At 49.5% G+C, this 15,486-nt stretch overlaps 1 protein-coding gene across 2 annotated transcripts in view; it reads left to right on the forward strand.

Moving 5' to 3' along the window:
• The first annotated feature begins 5,954 nt into the window (after window positions 1-5,954).
• The window catches only part of LOC140719300 (integrin alpha-D-like), a 47,477-nt gene continuing 37,945 nt past the window's right edge, over window positions 5,955-15,486 (forward strand). For both annotated transcript variants that reach the window (XM_073033831.1, XM_073033832.1), the window contains exons 1-7: window positions 5,955-6,108; window positions 8,266-8,389; window positions 9,984-10,113; window positions 11,647-11,738; window positions 12,348-12,403; window positions 13,193-13,307; window positions 15,135-15,262. In XM_073033831.1, coding sequence (XP_072889932.1) covers window positions 8,335-8,389; window positions 9,984-10,113; window positions 11,647-11,738; window positions 12,348-12,403; window positions 13,193-13,307; window positions 15,135-15,262 — 576 coding nt within the window. In that variant the 5' untranslated portion in view covers window positions 5,955-6,108; window positions 8,266-8,334. The remainder of the gene's footprint in view (window positions 6,109-8,265; window positions 8,390-9,983; window positions 10,114-11,646; window positions 11,739-12,347; window positions 12,404-13,192; window positions 13,308-15,134; window positions 15,263-15,486) is intronic.

Here is a 15,486-nt window from a genome sequence, read left to right on the forward strand (position 1 = left end):
CGTCGACTCTTAGCAATATTTATCGATGCACCTGTCCGGATGTGTCACGACTCGGTCCGGTAATTGCCCTTCCCGTGGCCGTAAGAAAGTGCAGAGTTGCGAACGCAGCTCAGCACGTCACGGGAACCAGACTGTGCACACGTCACGCTGCCTCCATAAACCAGTGGGTATAATCAAAGACCCCACCCACCACGGATATTCTCTCCCCTCTCTTCTCCCACCAGGCACAAGTTACAAAAGCTTGAGAGCACTCCAGGGGCGAGGACAGTTTCGACTCCGTTGTTGTCAGACGCTTGAAAGGACCTGTAAAACGGAAAGATGAGCTCCTGGCCTCATAATCTACCTTGCTTTGATCTTACACTTGCCGTTTACCTACATTACTCTTCAACGGTAGCTTTTACACTTTATTCTGCGATTGTTATCGTTTTACCTTATTCCAGCACAATGTACTGCATAATGAATCGTACTCAGGACAAGTTTTTCACTGTGTCTTGGTACATGTGGCAATAACAAACCAGTACAGTTTTAAGTGGGGAGTGACGGGCGGTAGGTATAGAACAGAGAACCGTTCCTGGGACAGAGAAACTTAAGAGGAAACTGCAAAAGATAACAAAAGCGATGTTACACATAGGGTGATGGTGACGTTTGGAACGCTGGCCTTCGTCAGACGGGGCACTTAGTAAAGGAGCCGAGACGTTATGTTGGAAGATTTTTAAACCGAAGCAAGAGACTGAGAGTGAAAGAGTGAAGGAATCTCGGAGAGAAGTTTTTTTACTGCTCGGGGAAAAGAGACTAGACTGCGCAGGCGCATGACGTAGAGCGCCAAAGATTTAAAATGGAGAGGAGGTTTTCAACGGTCTTTTTAAATTGAAGCAAGAGGCTGAGAGTGAAGGAGTAAAGGAATCTCGGGGAGAAGTCATTTTGTTTACGCATCTTGGGGAAAAGAGGCTAGACTGCGCAGGCGCATGTCGTAGAGCGCCAAAGATTTTTTAAAAAGGACCACCATATACAGCGGGCAGCATTGAGAGCGGGCAGGGGTGTGAGAGGGAGCAGAGTGGGACGGCTTTGGCTCAACAGGCTTCGGCGTGGACAGGCAGAGGCGAGGGTAGGTTCCGGTAAGTTTTTTTTTGTTTGTTTGGATTAGAGAGAATGCCAGGCAGGATGTTGGAATGCTCCTCTTGCAGGATGTGGGAAGTCAGGGAGACCTCCCGTGCCCCTGACAACGACAACTGCAAGAAGTGCATCTAGCTTCAGCTCCTAACAAATTGCTTTAGGGAACTGGAGCAGGAGCTGGATGACCTCCGGATCATTCGGGAGAAAGAGGAGTTTAGAGATAATAGTTTCAGGGAGGTAATTACACCAAAGGAGCAGCGCACAGGTAATTGGGTTACCGTCAGGCGAGGGAAGGGGAAAGGGCAGGCAGAGCAGGGCTCCCCTGTGGCCATTCCCCTCAACAACAAGTATACCGATTTGGATACTGTCGGCGATGGGGGGGGGGGGGGGCGGGGGAATGACTTACCTGGGACAAGCTGCGGCAGCCGGATCTCTGGCACTGAGTCTGGTTCTGCAGTGCAGGAGGGAGGGTGGAAGAAGAGGAGAGTGGTAGTGAAAGGGGTCTCGATAGTTAGAAGTACAGACAGGAGGTTCTGTGGTTGTGACAGAGACTCCTGGATGGTTTGTTGCCTCCCGGGTGCCAGGGTCAGGGATGTCTCTGATCGCGTGCACAGCATTCTGAAGTGGGAGGGTGAGCAGCCAGATGTCGTGGTACACATCGGTACGAATGACGTAGGAGGAAAGAGTCAGGAGGTCCTGAAGAGTGAGTATAGAGAGCTTGATAGGAAGTTGAAAAACAGGACCTTGAGGGTAGTAAATTCGGATTGCTACCTGTGCCACGTGCCAGTGAGGGTAATAGTAGGATGCTCTGGAGGATGAACACGTGGCTGAGGAACTGGTATAGGGGGCAGGGATTCAGATTTCAGGACCATTGGGACCTCTTCTGGGGCAGGTGGGACCTGTACAAGAGAGACGGGTTACACCAGAACTACAGGGGGACCAATCTCCTTGCAGAGAAGTTTGTTAGTGCTATTAGGGAGGGCTTAAACTAGATTTGTAGGGGGATGGGAACCACAGTGAGAGAGCAGATAGTGGAGCGGGGGTGAAAATAAATTATGTTAAAAGTTCATGCAAAGTCACAGTTTGTGTGCAGTGGTAATAATCTTCTGAGGTGTGTCTATTTCAATGCGAGGTTTACTGAGGGTGTGGATTGACACATGGTATTCTGACATTATAGCCATTAGTGAAACTTGGCTACAGGAGGGGCAGGACTGGCAGCTTAATGTTCCAGGGTTCCGATGTTACTGACGTGATAGAGGCAGAGGGATGAAGGGTGGTGGTGGGGGGGGGGGGGGGGGGGATGGTGGCATTGCTAGTCAGGGGAAATGTTACAGCAGTGCTCTGGCAGGACACATTAGAGGGCTTATCTACCGAGGCCACATGAGTGGAGCTGAGAACCAGGAAAAGAATGACACATTAATGGGGTTGTATTATAGACCACCCAATAGTCAGCGAGAATTGGAGGAGCAAATCTGCAGAGAGATAACAGACAACTGCAGGAAACACAAAGTTGTGATAGTAGGGGGAATTTAACTTTCCACATATTGATTGGGACTCACATACTGTTAAAGGTCTAGACGGGTTAGAGTTTTTAAAATGAGTCCAGGGAAGTTTTCTAAATCAATATATAGAGGACCAACTAGAGAGGTTGCAATATTAGATCTCCTATTAGGAAACGAGTTAGGACAGGTGATGGAAGTGTGTGTAGGGGAACACTTTGGTTCCAGTAATGATAACACCGTTAGTTTCAACTTGATCATGGATAAAGATAGATCTAGTCCTCGGGTTGAGTTTCTAAACTGGAAAAAGGCCAAATCTGAAGAAATAAGAAAGGATCTAAAAAGCATGGATTGGGACAGGTTGTTCTCTGGCAAGGATGTGATTGGTAAGTGGAAGGCCTTCAAAGGAGACATTTTGAGAGTGCAGAGTTTGTATGTTCCTGTCAAGATTAAAGGCAACGTGAATAAGAATAAGGAACCTTGGTTCTCAAGGGATATTGGAACTCTGATAAAGAAGAAGAGAGAGATGTATGACAGGTATAGGCAACGGGGAGCAAATAAGGAGCTTGAGGAGTATAAAAGTGCAAAAAAGTACTTAAGAGAGAAATCAGAAGGGCTAAAAGAAGACATGAGGTTGCTTTGGCAGTCAGGGTGAGGGATAATCCAAAGAGCTTCTACAGGTATATTAAGAGCAAAAGGATAGTAAGGGATAAAACTGGTCCTCTTGAAGATTAGAGTGGTTGGCTATGTATGGAACCAAAAGAATTGGAGGAGATCTTAAATGGTTTTTTTGCATCTGTATTTACTAAGGAAACTGGCATGGAGTCTATGGAAATAGGGCAAAAAAGTAGTGAGGTCATGGAACCTATACAGATTGAAGAGGAGGTGGTGCTTGCTGTCTTGAGGCAAATCAGAGTAGATAAATCCCCAGGACCTGACACGGTATTCCCTCGGACCTTGGAGGAGACTAGTTTTGAAATTGCAGGGGCCCTGGCAGATATATTTAAAATGTCGATATCTACGGGTGAGGTGCTGTAGGACTGAAGGATAGCTCATGTTGTTCCGTTGTTTAAAAAAGCCTCTAAAAGTAATCCGGGAAATTATAGGCCAGTAAGTTTGACGTCAATAGTAGGTAAATTATTGGAAGGAGTAGTAAGAGATAGGATCTACAAGTATTTGGATAGACCGGGACTTATTAGGGAGAGTCAACATGGCTTTGTGCATGGTAGGTTATGTTTAACAAATCTATTATAGATTTTCGAGGAGGTTACTAGGAAAGTGGATGAAGGGAAGGCAGTGGATGTTGTCAACATGGACTTCAGTAAGACCTTTGACGAGGTCCCGCATAGGAGGTTAATTAGGAAGATTCGGTCGCTAGGTATACATGGAGTGGTAGTGAATTGGATTAGACATTGACTCAATGAGAGAAGTCAGAGAGTGGTAGTGATTGCTTCTCTGAGTGGAGGCCTGTGACTAGTGGTGTGCCACAGGGATCAGTGCTGGGTCCATTGTTATTTGTCATCTATATCAAATGATCTAGATGATAATGTGGTAAATTGGATCAGCAAATTTGCTGATGATACAAAGATTGGAGGTGTAGTGGGAGGTGTAGTGAGTTAAGTATTGTATGTAATTAGTTTTGCTACAACAGGTGTATGGGACATTGGAAAAAATGTTGAATTTCCCCATGGGGATGAATAAAGTATCTATCTATCTATCTATCTATCTATCTATCTATCTATCTATCTATCTATCTATCTATCTATCTATCTATCTAGTGGACAGTGAGGAAGGTTTTTAAAGCTTGCAGAGGGATTTGGACCAGCTGGAAAAATGGGCTGAAAAATGACAGATGGAGTTTAATACAGACAAGTGTGAGGTATTGCACTTTGGAAGGAAAAACCAAGGTAGAACATACAAGGTAAATGATAGGACACTGAGGAGTGCAGTAGAACAGGGGGATCTGGGAATACAGATACATAATTCCCTAAAAGTGGTGTCATGGGTAGATAGGGTCGTAAAGAGAGATTTTGGTACATTGGCCTTTATAAATCAAAGTATTGAGTCTAAGAGTTGGAATGTTATGGTGAGATTGTATAAGACATTGGTGAGGCTGAATTTGGAGTATTGTGAACAGTTTTGGTCACCTAATTACAGAAAGGATATTAATAAGTTTGAAAGAGTTGCAGAGAAGGTTTACAAGAATGTTGCTGGGACTTGAGAAACAGAGTTACAGAGAGAGGTTGAATAGGTTAGGACTTTATTCCCTGGAGCGTAGAAGAATGAGGGGAGATTTGACAGAGGTTTATAAAGTTATGATGGGTATAGATAGAGTGAATGCAAGTAGGCTTTTTCCACTGAGAATAGGGGAGAGAAAAAACAGAGGACATGGGTTAAGGGTGAAGGGGGAAAAGTTTAAAGGGAACATTAGTGGGGCGCTTCTTCACACAGAGAGGGGTGGGAGTGTGGAATGAGCTGCCAGATGAAGTGGTAAATGTGGTCTCACTTTTAACATTTAAGAAAAACTTGGACAGCTACATGGATGAGAGGGGCATGGAGGGATACGGTCCAGGTGCAGATCAGTGGGAGAAGGCAGAAAAATGGTTCGACACAGACAAGAAGGGCCGAAGGGCCTGTTTCTGTGCTGCAGTGTTCTATGGAATCAGTTGTACTATCGTCTTGTGCACCGAGGTATAGTGAATAGCTTGTCTTGCATACTGTTCATGCAGATCAATTCACTGCAGCAGTACATTTAGGTAGAACCGAGGAAAAACAGAGTGCAGAATAAAGTGTTACAATTACAGAGGAAGTGCAGGTCACCCAGACAATGGGCACAAAACTCACAGCGAGGATTGTAAGGTTAAGGGTCCGTCTTATCGTGCTAGGGGCATTCAAACGTCTTATGATAGTGAGGGTAAGACCATGAGTAATAGGGGCAGTATTGGCCTATTAAGAACAATGATCCTGCTCTGCCATTCGATTATAGTTCATTGATTTTTCCACTCTACCCCATTCTCCTGCCTTCTCCCTGTAAGCATTGACCTCCTGACTAATCAAGAACCTATCAACCCCCGTTTTAAATGCACCGAAAGACACTTGTCTTTCACCAACCTCTGGCTAAAGAATTCCTCTTTAGATGCTGTTATCCAGCTTGGCGGTGCTGCCTATTGTATCTTCGGCAAGGTGGGGAAAGAAAGAAAGGACATCTGAGAGAGCTCGGGCTTTTTGATGCTTTACCGAGGCCGCGGGAAGTGTAGACAGAGTTCCTGGAGGGGGCGCTGTTTTCCCTGGCGTATCATCTGGGTGCACAACTCAATGCGGTTTCCTCCGGAAACACTTTGTGTAAACCGCTGGTGGGGCCTCATTCCGAGCACTGAGTGCAAGTTTAGACTCCGTGCTGTAGAAAAGATGTGGTTAAACTGCAAAGGATACGGAGAAGATTTAGGAGTATGTGCCCAGGACTAGAGGGCCTGCGGTAGTGGGAGCCGCTAGCCAGGTAAGCAATTTTAACCATGGAGCGTGGGGAAATGAATAGGCCACGTAAATAACGTAAAGCGTAAATAAGGTGGACGGTTGCAATCTTTTCCTCGGGATAGAGGAGTACAAAACTAGGGGGTTAAGTTTAGGGTGAGAGGAAATCAGAATCAGGTTTATTACCGCCGGCAGACGTTGTGACATTTCTTCTTTTGTGCCATAGAGTGTTACGAGAAATATTTTGGAAGCAACGAGGTAGTGCAAAAGGAAAGCAAGAAATTAGGTAGTGTTCATGATCCGTTCAGAAATCTGATGGCGAGGGACCAGAGTGGCTACTCTTTTTGACTCAGACGGTGGTGTGTACAGTTTATGGGACAAGCTGCCAGAGGAAGTGGTCGAGGAAGGTACAATAGTGTGAGATAAGAAGCGTATGGATAAGTGCTTCTTCCTGTACCTGTCTTAAGCACTTGCTTTGGTAGCTCGTTCGTGGAGGGTCTTGGAGCGATAGGAGCTGAGCGCAGGAAATTTGGACGAGCTGGGAGGGGCATGTCGGGCTGACGGTCCTCTTTGACTCTCTGACTCTGGACATTCACTCCACGATGTCCCAATTTATACTAAATGCGTATTATACATATTTTATGTCGATCTTGAAGCATTTTGAACTGCTCCATCTGAGAATAAGTGGCCTGGTCGAGGTGCATAAGATGTCGGCCAGCGACTATTTTTCAGGGCGGAAATGTAGCCCATTAACAAATTCGAGCCACCGCCCACTCCCTGCGTAAGAAACTTGCCCCGCCTGTCGTCCTTAAACTCCTCCAACCTCTAGCAACTGCTCTAGTATTTACTCTCGTAAAAAGATTTTGACTGTCTATTCTCTCTATGCCTCCCAATTTAAAAACCCCTATCAGTTCTCCCCTCGGACTTCGTCCTTCCAGTTAAAACAGCCCAAGTTTGTCCGACATCTCCTTATACTGCATGCCCTCTAATCCAGCCACCATCGTGTTAAATCTCTTGTGCATCCTGTTTGCAGCCTTCCTGTATCAGCGCGACCGGAATTGGACACAATACTGACCAAAGTTTAATATAGCTGCAATCTGATTTCCTTACTTAACAAACCAAATGCACGCCTTCTTTCCTGCCTATCCACTTGTGTGGCCGCTCACAGTGAACTATGGACCCGAACGGCAAGATCTCTTTGGACCCCAGTGCTATTAAGGAGTCTATCATCATATTAAATCCTGGTGATATGCAGATATTCTCAGATTTAGGTTCAGGTTTATTATCACCGATACACCGTAGACATATTTTGCCGGAGCAGTACAGGGCTAGACATATACAGTAAGAAAATACTTTAAGTTACAAAGCTACACAGAGTCTGAAAGAAGAATAGAGGTGGTGTTCAAGGGGTTATTAATCCGAGAGTAGGGGAGAAGAACGTGTTCCTGAATCCCTGAGTGTGTGACTTCAGGCTCTTGCACCTCCATCCTGATGGCAGTAGCGAGGAGAGGGCATGGCCCTAGACGGTAGTGCAACCAGGCAGAGTTCTGGACTGTTTTCTCGGGCCTTTCGTGACATACCGAGTCTCCTCAAACTCCTAATGGCATAGAGCCGCTGGTGTGCCCTCGTCGAGACTGTATCAGTGTGTTGGCTTAGGACAGGTCCTCTGAGATATTGCCGCTTAGGAGCTTCAGACTCCCCTCTCCCCTTTCACGGCTGACCCCTCGATGAGGACTGCCGAATGTTTCCCGATATCCCCTTCCTAAAGTCCACAGCGAGTTCCTTGGCCTTGCTGACGTTGAGTGCCAGGTTGCCTTTGAACCAGCTGACCTTCTTCGCTCTTGTACGCCTTCTCTCCACTCTAGACATACCAATTCCCCGCACAAAGCAGAGCTGCTTGTGTGCCCTCGTCCTCCTTCAGTCGGCATGTAACGGGGACAAGATCCGCCTCCAGCCCTCCAGCTCACACTCCTTCCCCCCACACCCCGCCCACTCCGGGGCTGTTCGCCTCTTTTCAGGGATGCCCACTCTGCCCACCCTGTCCTTTTCCACACTATTCCCTTCCCTCCTGTCCCGATCCTCACCTCTCCACAAAACCGCTTCTGGAGCCGCAGACGAGCTTGTTCCCTTCTCTGTTCTCACAGTCCCCGACCCCAGTTGTTGATGGTTTCTCTCTCCGCAGACGGGTATTGCCTCGCCTCCTCCTGTCTGGTCCGACGTTCAGATGATCAGATGATATTTGCCACCGAAGATGTTTCTGGGATTGAAGAATGTGGGATCCACTTGGGAGCTGTTCAGGATAGCGGGTGAGTTTCCCACATTACCACCTCAAATCGGGATCACAGTTAGGTTGATTACTACCGATATCTGTCATGCAAAACCTAATAAAGTGATTATAAGTTTCAGAAGGAGGGGTGGATGTTCGTTGGGGGGGGGGAGTGGAGGGAGGATAGAGGGTGGAGAAGAACGATCATTCGGTGATCACTTCTATTCCAGGTATGATATCCGGACCCTCTTGTCCCACAGTCCACAGTCAATTGTTTAGTCTTGCTGACATTACTCAACCAGCCTATCTGCCTCATTCCTGAGTGCTCCCTCCTCGCCATCTAAGATGCAGCCAATGACTAGTGCATCGGGAAGTCTATAGATGACGAATGCGCTGTGTCTAACCGCACATTCACGAACTCAGAGAGAGTACAGCAGTGGGCTAACGCACATTGCTGAGGTGTGCCTCCTTGGTGGGCCTATGTGTGAAGTGATCTGTCTGGACGGCACCTAAGCAAAAACCTTTCACTTGTGAAACAATTATAAATTGGTTCATTATTATCATGAATACTGTGGTTCGCTGAAACTCTTACCTTGCACACTGTTCACACAGATCAATCGAGGCAGAATAAGGTAAAACAATAACAGAATGCAGAATAAAGTGTTAAGAGTTTACAGTGAAAGTGCAGGCAGACAATAAGGTGTAAGTGGTAAATGGTCCGTCTGATCCGACGAGGAGGCGAATCAATATCTGATAATAGCGGAGCAGAAGCTGTCCGTGAGACTGGGGGTGTGATTCCCCTCCGACAGCACGGAGAGAAGAGAGAATGTTCGGGATGGACTGGGCACATTGATGTTGTTGGATGCTTTTCTGGGGCAGCGAGAAATTTGTTGGTGATCCGTCGTTACTGTGCAGATCATCAATTAACTTGGTGAAGAGTTGTATGGGAGAAAACAACTGTGCCGGCGGAGTTTTATAGTGAAAAAGCCGTTGTACTGGGTGGGGCAATTCCATTCTCTCGGCCTCAAATATCTTGGTCGAACGGTAAGAAAAATCGTCATGATTGGAGACTTCTTGGGGCTGCAGTGGTTAACCATGACGCCTGCTGTGCCTTGTCACGCCTTTCGCTCTCCACGAAGCCTTGCAGCACCGCCTTCTCGGCCGTTGGATCTTGTAGTTGATCTCATCCGCCCAGTCCAACTGAACTGGCTACGCACGTTGGGGTAGACGTATCCCTATCTCACCGGGGTTGGAAGTTCCCGGCTACCCTCACCTGGTTTAGCTCGCCTGTCGAAGCGGTGTACCGGGGTGTGGCCACTGTCACATGCAAACAGTTACTTGGAACCACAGGTGAGAGTTGGGTGGCCGGTGGATGAACTGCCCCAGGGCGGAGAACGACAAGCTCGTCACCAGAGGAGCTACCCCTCCCTGGACACCCCATGCACCCCAGCGAGAAATGCAGACAGAATCCACGGAGGGGGCTGGTTTCCGTGATGTCTTTGCAGCTGTGTGTGTTTTATAGGTTTCTATATGACTAGACAGCAGTAACGGAGCTTCTCTCTGTGTCTGACTCTAGGAGTGTTGTGACAGGACGGAGAAGAGGGAATTTCACTCTGTATTCTCCCCACACACAGGTGCTCTATCGCTGGTGCTCACCGCCCACTGCTTTAATCTCGACACAGCTGGGGCTACCATATTCGCCACCGGGTATGGGTCCGAGTTCGGTGATCGCGTGTTCCAGTTTGGAGACGATCAGAACAGCTGGTGAGTTTGGCGGGAATTGGGAGGGAGTGGGCAAGGGTCAGCGACAAGGAGAGAGGATGACTCTGTGGAGGGAACTTCACTCTGAGTCTGTGCGGGAGTGTGTAGTGGGACGGTGCAAAGTGAGCTTTCCTCTGTGTCTGACTCCCGGATTGGTGTGTGATGTATCACCCACTCTCCATGATTTGGACATGACGTTTCGTACTGCACTCTCTTAGGCAACTGAGCCTTCTGTGGACCTAGTTTCCCGAGGAGCCCTGGGTACCAAATGCTCTCACTTCATTTCCTGGTCACTGTGCAGAGACCCCATCAGTGTCTTTGTGTGACACCCCTGCATAGATGACACTGACCAGGACGCCCTCATCGAGGCTCTTGTCGCCTGGATAAACTGATCTTAGCAGGTCAGCTGATCCGGACAGGACCTCTCTGCCCTCTGTTGAGGACACATAGTATCTTCTTTTATGTTCGCCCCAATTAAGTACCTCGGGAATTTCCTCCCACGTCTCCCCATCACTTGAATACTGATCCCCAGTGCTATTTCCGACTGCCGTCCTCCGGTAAGGACGCCACGTTTTGTTGTTCTCCAGTCTTCTAGCACCTCAGCTGTAGCCAGGGAGGACGATAAATTCTGTGCCAGTTGTAAGACGATGCCTCCCTCACACTACCGCCCATCAAGATCACCAGGGAGGCTTGTCATCTGACTTTGGGAACCTATCCACTTGCTTCTTTGCCGTACCTCCTTCTCTCCTCGCTCTCCACCATATCTCTGCTGCCGCACCACACCATCCTCTCCCTTATTCTTATCCAGTACCCCACTTCTCATCAGTGCTCCCTCCCCTCCCCATCTATCCTTTCCTTCCTTCCCGCTACCTTCTTACCGCCTCTCCTACGACTCTGCTTCCTTGCTGATCCCTGCCCACGGTGCTGACTCCTTCCCCATCAGCGTTTGTTCCTTATCACCCTACCTGTGGCTCGCCCATCCGGCGAATAGCCCCACTTTCCTCACTGCCTCCCCCAGTCCCTGCCTGCCTCCTCTCCTGCAATGCTCCCTCTCATTCCGCTCTCGGTACCCATCCCTCTGTACATCATTCCTCCACAGAGCACCCACTCTCCCCACAAATCCTTAAATCTCCACAGTGCGCCCTCCTCCCCAACTTCCACCCCCATTCAACCACCCTCACTGCCCCATCCTCCCACTTCACTGCCCTTCCTTCTCCCTCTGTTCTTGCCACCGACCCTCTCTTTCCTCCCTCACTGCACCTCCAAATCTCTCCATCGTCCCCTCCTCTCCAGTCCTTACCTATTCACAGCTCCTCCCACTCAATCTTCTGCCCCCTACCGTGATGGTCCTTCCACTCTCCTCTTTACCTTCATACTGCCTTCACGTCCTCCCTCCTCTCTCATCCCTCAACGCCACTCCCCTCCTTCAGTCTCATCCTCACCGCCCTTCCCTCCCCGCCACCTCTCCCACCCCTCATTCCTCCCTCTTCTGGTGCCCCGGAATTACGACTCTGCACCCCTTATCCACTTCCGCAGGATCGGAGTGACGGGAAAGGACGAGATGGGAAGCGCCGTCTTACTCCGCTGCTCGGCCAGAGGCGGTGACTGCCACCCCACCAACGTCACTGGTGAATGATCCCTGAGGGCGAGTGGTGGCGACTCAGTGAGGGGACAGTACAAGGGAAGGGAGGGAGGGGGCAACCGTAGGAGTAAGAGGGTAAGTAGGCCGAGGGGATGAGAGCGAAGGGCCGGAACTGAGAGAAGTGAAGGGAGGGGAGAATAGGGAAAAGAGTGAGGAGAGAGGGAAGATGCGAAGAGTGGAGGGGAAGAGAGTGGTGGAGGGAAAGCGGTAGAGGGAGTGGGGAGGAATTATGAAACGGAGGAAGAAGGAGAGAGAGGGGCAGGAGCCGAGAGCTCGGAAGGTGAAGAGGCAAAGGAGAGGGGAGGAAGGGGAGAGGGGAGAAGCCAGGAAAGTGGAAAGCGGAGGATTGGATGATGGACTGGGAGGGAGTGGAGAGGAGAGGTTAGGGGAGAAAAGGGAAGGAAGATGGTAGACCAGTGGATGGAAAAAGGGGAAAGGGAGAGTTAGGGTAAGGGAATGTGCTGGAAAGGGGGAAGGGTGAGGGGAGGAGGAGTAGAGATGTGTGGGAAGGGAACGGAGGTGGCAGGGGAGGGAAATTTTCTGCACGCTGTACCTCTGACTGCTTTGCTAACGGACATGTCTCTGGTTCTCGCAGACTCCTTCAACAACTCCGCCGCGCTTACAATGGACGCTTCGGGGTCAAACCTGGTGGTAGGTTCCTCACGTCCCGTCCTTTCCGTCCCTACCCTACGCATCGTCGCCTCTCAGTCGCCCTCCCCTTTACAGCTTTACTTTGAACTTTGAACACTTCCCGCTTCACTCCCTAAGTAGCGACCTCTCTCTTTTCCCTGGCGCTTCGTCCCTCTTCAACCACATCCTGTCAGGATTCCATTCATCCCTCCTTCTTTCCTCTCCCTCCTCCCTCTCCCTCCTCCCTCCCCCTCCTTCCCTTTTCTACTCCCTCCAGCATTCTAGCTCCCTCGCCCTCCACCCCTCCTAACTATTGCTTTTTTCCTGACCTGTCCATCCTTCCAACCCGCGCCTCTCCCTCCTTGGTGCTTAGCTGCCCCCAGATCCCGTGCCCCTCTGGTGTCTCTGGGGGTGGTACATCGAGAGCGGGAAGGTGAGGGGATGACTGGTGATTGGAGAGGTTGGGGAAGGCTGCTTCTCTGGGTAACACCCACTCTAGCCCTCCTTCCCCTCTCTCTCTCTCTCTCTCTCTCTCCCTCTCCCCCTCTTTTCCCTCCCTCTCTCTCTCCCCCTCACTCTCTCTCCCCCTCTCCCTCTCTCACACACACTCACACATTCTCGCTCACCCTCACTCACTCTCTCTCCCCCTCTTCCTCTCCCTGACTCTCTCTCTCCCCCTCACTCTCTTTTCCCTCCCTCCCTTTCTCACACTCACTCTCTCTCCCCTCTTCCTCTCCCTCACTCTCTCCCTCCCTCTCCCTCTCTGACACACACTCACACATTTTGTCTCACTCTCACCCTCCGCTCTAGGTCTGTGATCCCAACATGGTGTTTGGATGCACGAGAAACACCTGGTTCCCAGGAAAGTGCATTCGGTTCGGAGAGCAGCTGGAACAGGAAGCTCCACTGGACATCGGAAAAATCGGTGAGGACAGGGGAGAAGAGGGGCGGGTCAAGCGGGGTGGGTGAGAGGAGGAATGGGCAGGGGTGAGGAGGGTGGAATGTCCAGTGGAGCTTCCTGTTCTAGAGGTTTGGGCGTGGAGAGAGAGCAAGGGGGTGAGGAGAGCAAGAGGAGTAGGAGGGGTGTGAAGAGAGGACATATTATGCGGAGAGATGATGAGAAAGAGAGAGAGGAAGGTGGAATGGGAAAAATAGAATTGCAAGGACGAAGAGAGGGGGAAGGGGAGAAGTTTACTATATTGTCACCAAACAATTGATACTAGAGCGTGCAATCATCACAGTGAAATTTGTTTCTGCGCTTCGCGCTCCCTGGAGTACAAATCGAAGTAAATATAATAAAAAATTAAATTATAAATCATAATTAGAAAATAGAAAAGGGAAAGTAAGGTAGTGCAAGTCAGGTCCGGATATTTGGAAGGTACGGCCCAGATCCGGGTCAGGATCCGTTCAGCAGTCCTATCACAGTTGGAAAGAAGCTGTTCCCAAATCTGGCCGTACGAATCTTCAAGCTCCTGAACCTTCTCCCGGAAGGAAGAGGGACAAAAGGTTGTTGGCTGGGTGGGTCGTGTCCTTGATTATCCTGGCAGCACTGCTCCGACAGCGTGCGGTGTAAAGTGAGTCCAAGGATGGAAGCTTGGTTTGTGTGATGTGCTGGGCTAGGTTCACGATCTTCTGCAGCTCCTTCTGGTCTTTGACAGGACAACTTCCATACCAGGTTGTGATGCACCCTAGAAGAATGCTTTCTACGGTGCATCTATAAAAATTAGTGAGGGTTTTAGGGGACAGGCCAAATTTCTTCAGCTTTCTCAGGAAGTAAACGCGCTGGTGGGCCTTCTTGGCAGTGGACTCTGCTTGGTTAGACCAAGTCAGGTCATTTGTGATATTCACCCCCAGGAACTTAAAGCTTTTGACCTGTTCCACCTGCGCACCACCGATGTAGATGGGGTCATGCGGTCCACCACTCCTTCTGAAGTCAACAACCAATTCCTTCGTCTTGCTGACATTGAGGGATTGGTTATTGTCTTCGCACCATGCCACCAGGTTCTTAATTTCCTCTCTGTACTCAAACTCATCATTACCCAAGATACGGCCTACAATTGTGGTGTCATCAGCAAACGTATATATTGAGTTCGATGGAAACTTGGTTACACAATCATGGGTGTACAGTGAGTACAGCAGGGGGCTGAGTACACAGCCTTGTGGGGCACCGGTGCTCAGAGTGATTGTAGAGGAGAGCTTGTCCCCTATTTTTACAGCCTGGGTCCTGTCTGTGAGGAAGTTGAAGATCCAGCTGCAGATCTGAGTGCTAAGACCCAAGTTCCGGAGCTTAGGGATCAGCTTATTTGGAATGATGGTTGGTAGGGTAGAGAGAGAAAGAGAGGAGGAAGGGGAGAGAAAGGGAAGGGAGAAGGAAAGAACGAAGGGGGAACGAGAGGGAACTAAAAGAGAAGGAATGGGAAAGGAGAGAGTGGATTAATGAGAGGAGAGGAGGAGAGTGAGGTATGGGGCTGTGAAAGGGTTAGGAGAGGGGGAAGGAGAGAGGAGTGGTGTAAGATAGAGGAAGGTGAAGGGGAGATGTTTGCAGAGTGAGAAGGAATGTTTATGAGTGAGAGTTTAGGATGGATTGAGGGTAAAGAGGTAGATGGGGAGAGGAACTAGGGAGAAGGGAGTACGGACATGACAGTAATGCCCTCCCTCGGTGCGACGCTCTCTACTTATGACAACTCCCGTGGTGCTGAGTTCCTCGCCGTCCCTCCCTCTCATCCTCTGCCGTTCTCCCCCTCTCTGCCAGAGTGTATCCCTGAGATGCTAGATGTGGTCTTTCTCTTCGATGGGTCCAACAGTCTCAGCAAAAAAGACCTGGAAGCGAACAAAAAGTTCATGTTGAATATGATGCAACACTCGGACGCCGGCATGCAGGTCGGTGACGGGGCGGGGTTCACGTCAGGGGAGGGGAGGAGGGAGAAACGAGAGGAGTTGGGTGTGGAGTTGAGGGAGGACTGGCAGGGGTATTAGTTTGAAGGCTGACACAGGCTGTGAAAAGAGCACGGGGCAGTGGGGGTAAATTTCGGGACTGACACGTGACTGTGGCGAAAGAGCGGGACGGTGGGATTAGTTTGGGACTGACATGGGCCTGTGGGGAG

Source organism: Hemitrygon akajei, chromosome 31, assembly GCF_048418815.1.
Source record: "Hemitrygon akajei chromosome 31, sHemAka1.3, whole genome shotgun sequence".
Lineage (NCBI taxonomy): Eukaryota > Metazoa > Chordata > Chondrichthyes > Myliobatiformes > Dasyatidae > Hemitrygon > Hemitrygon akajei.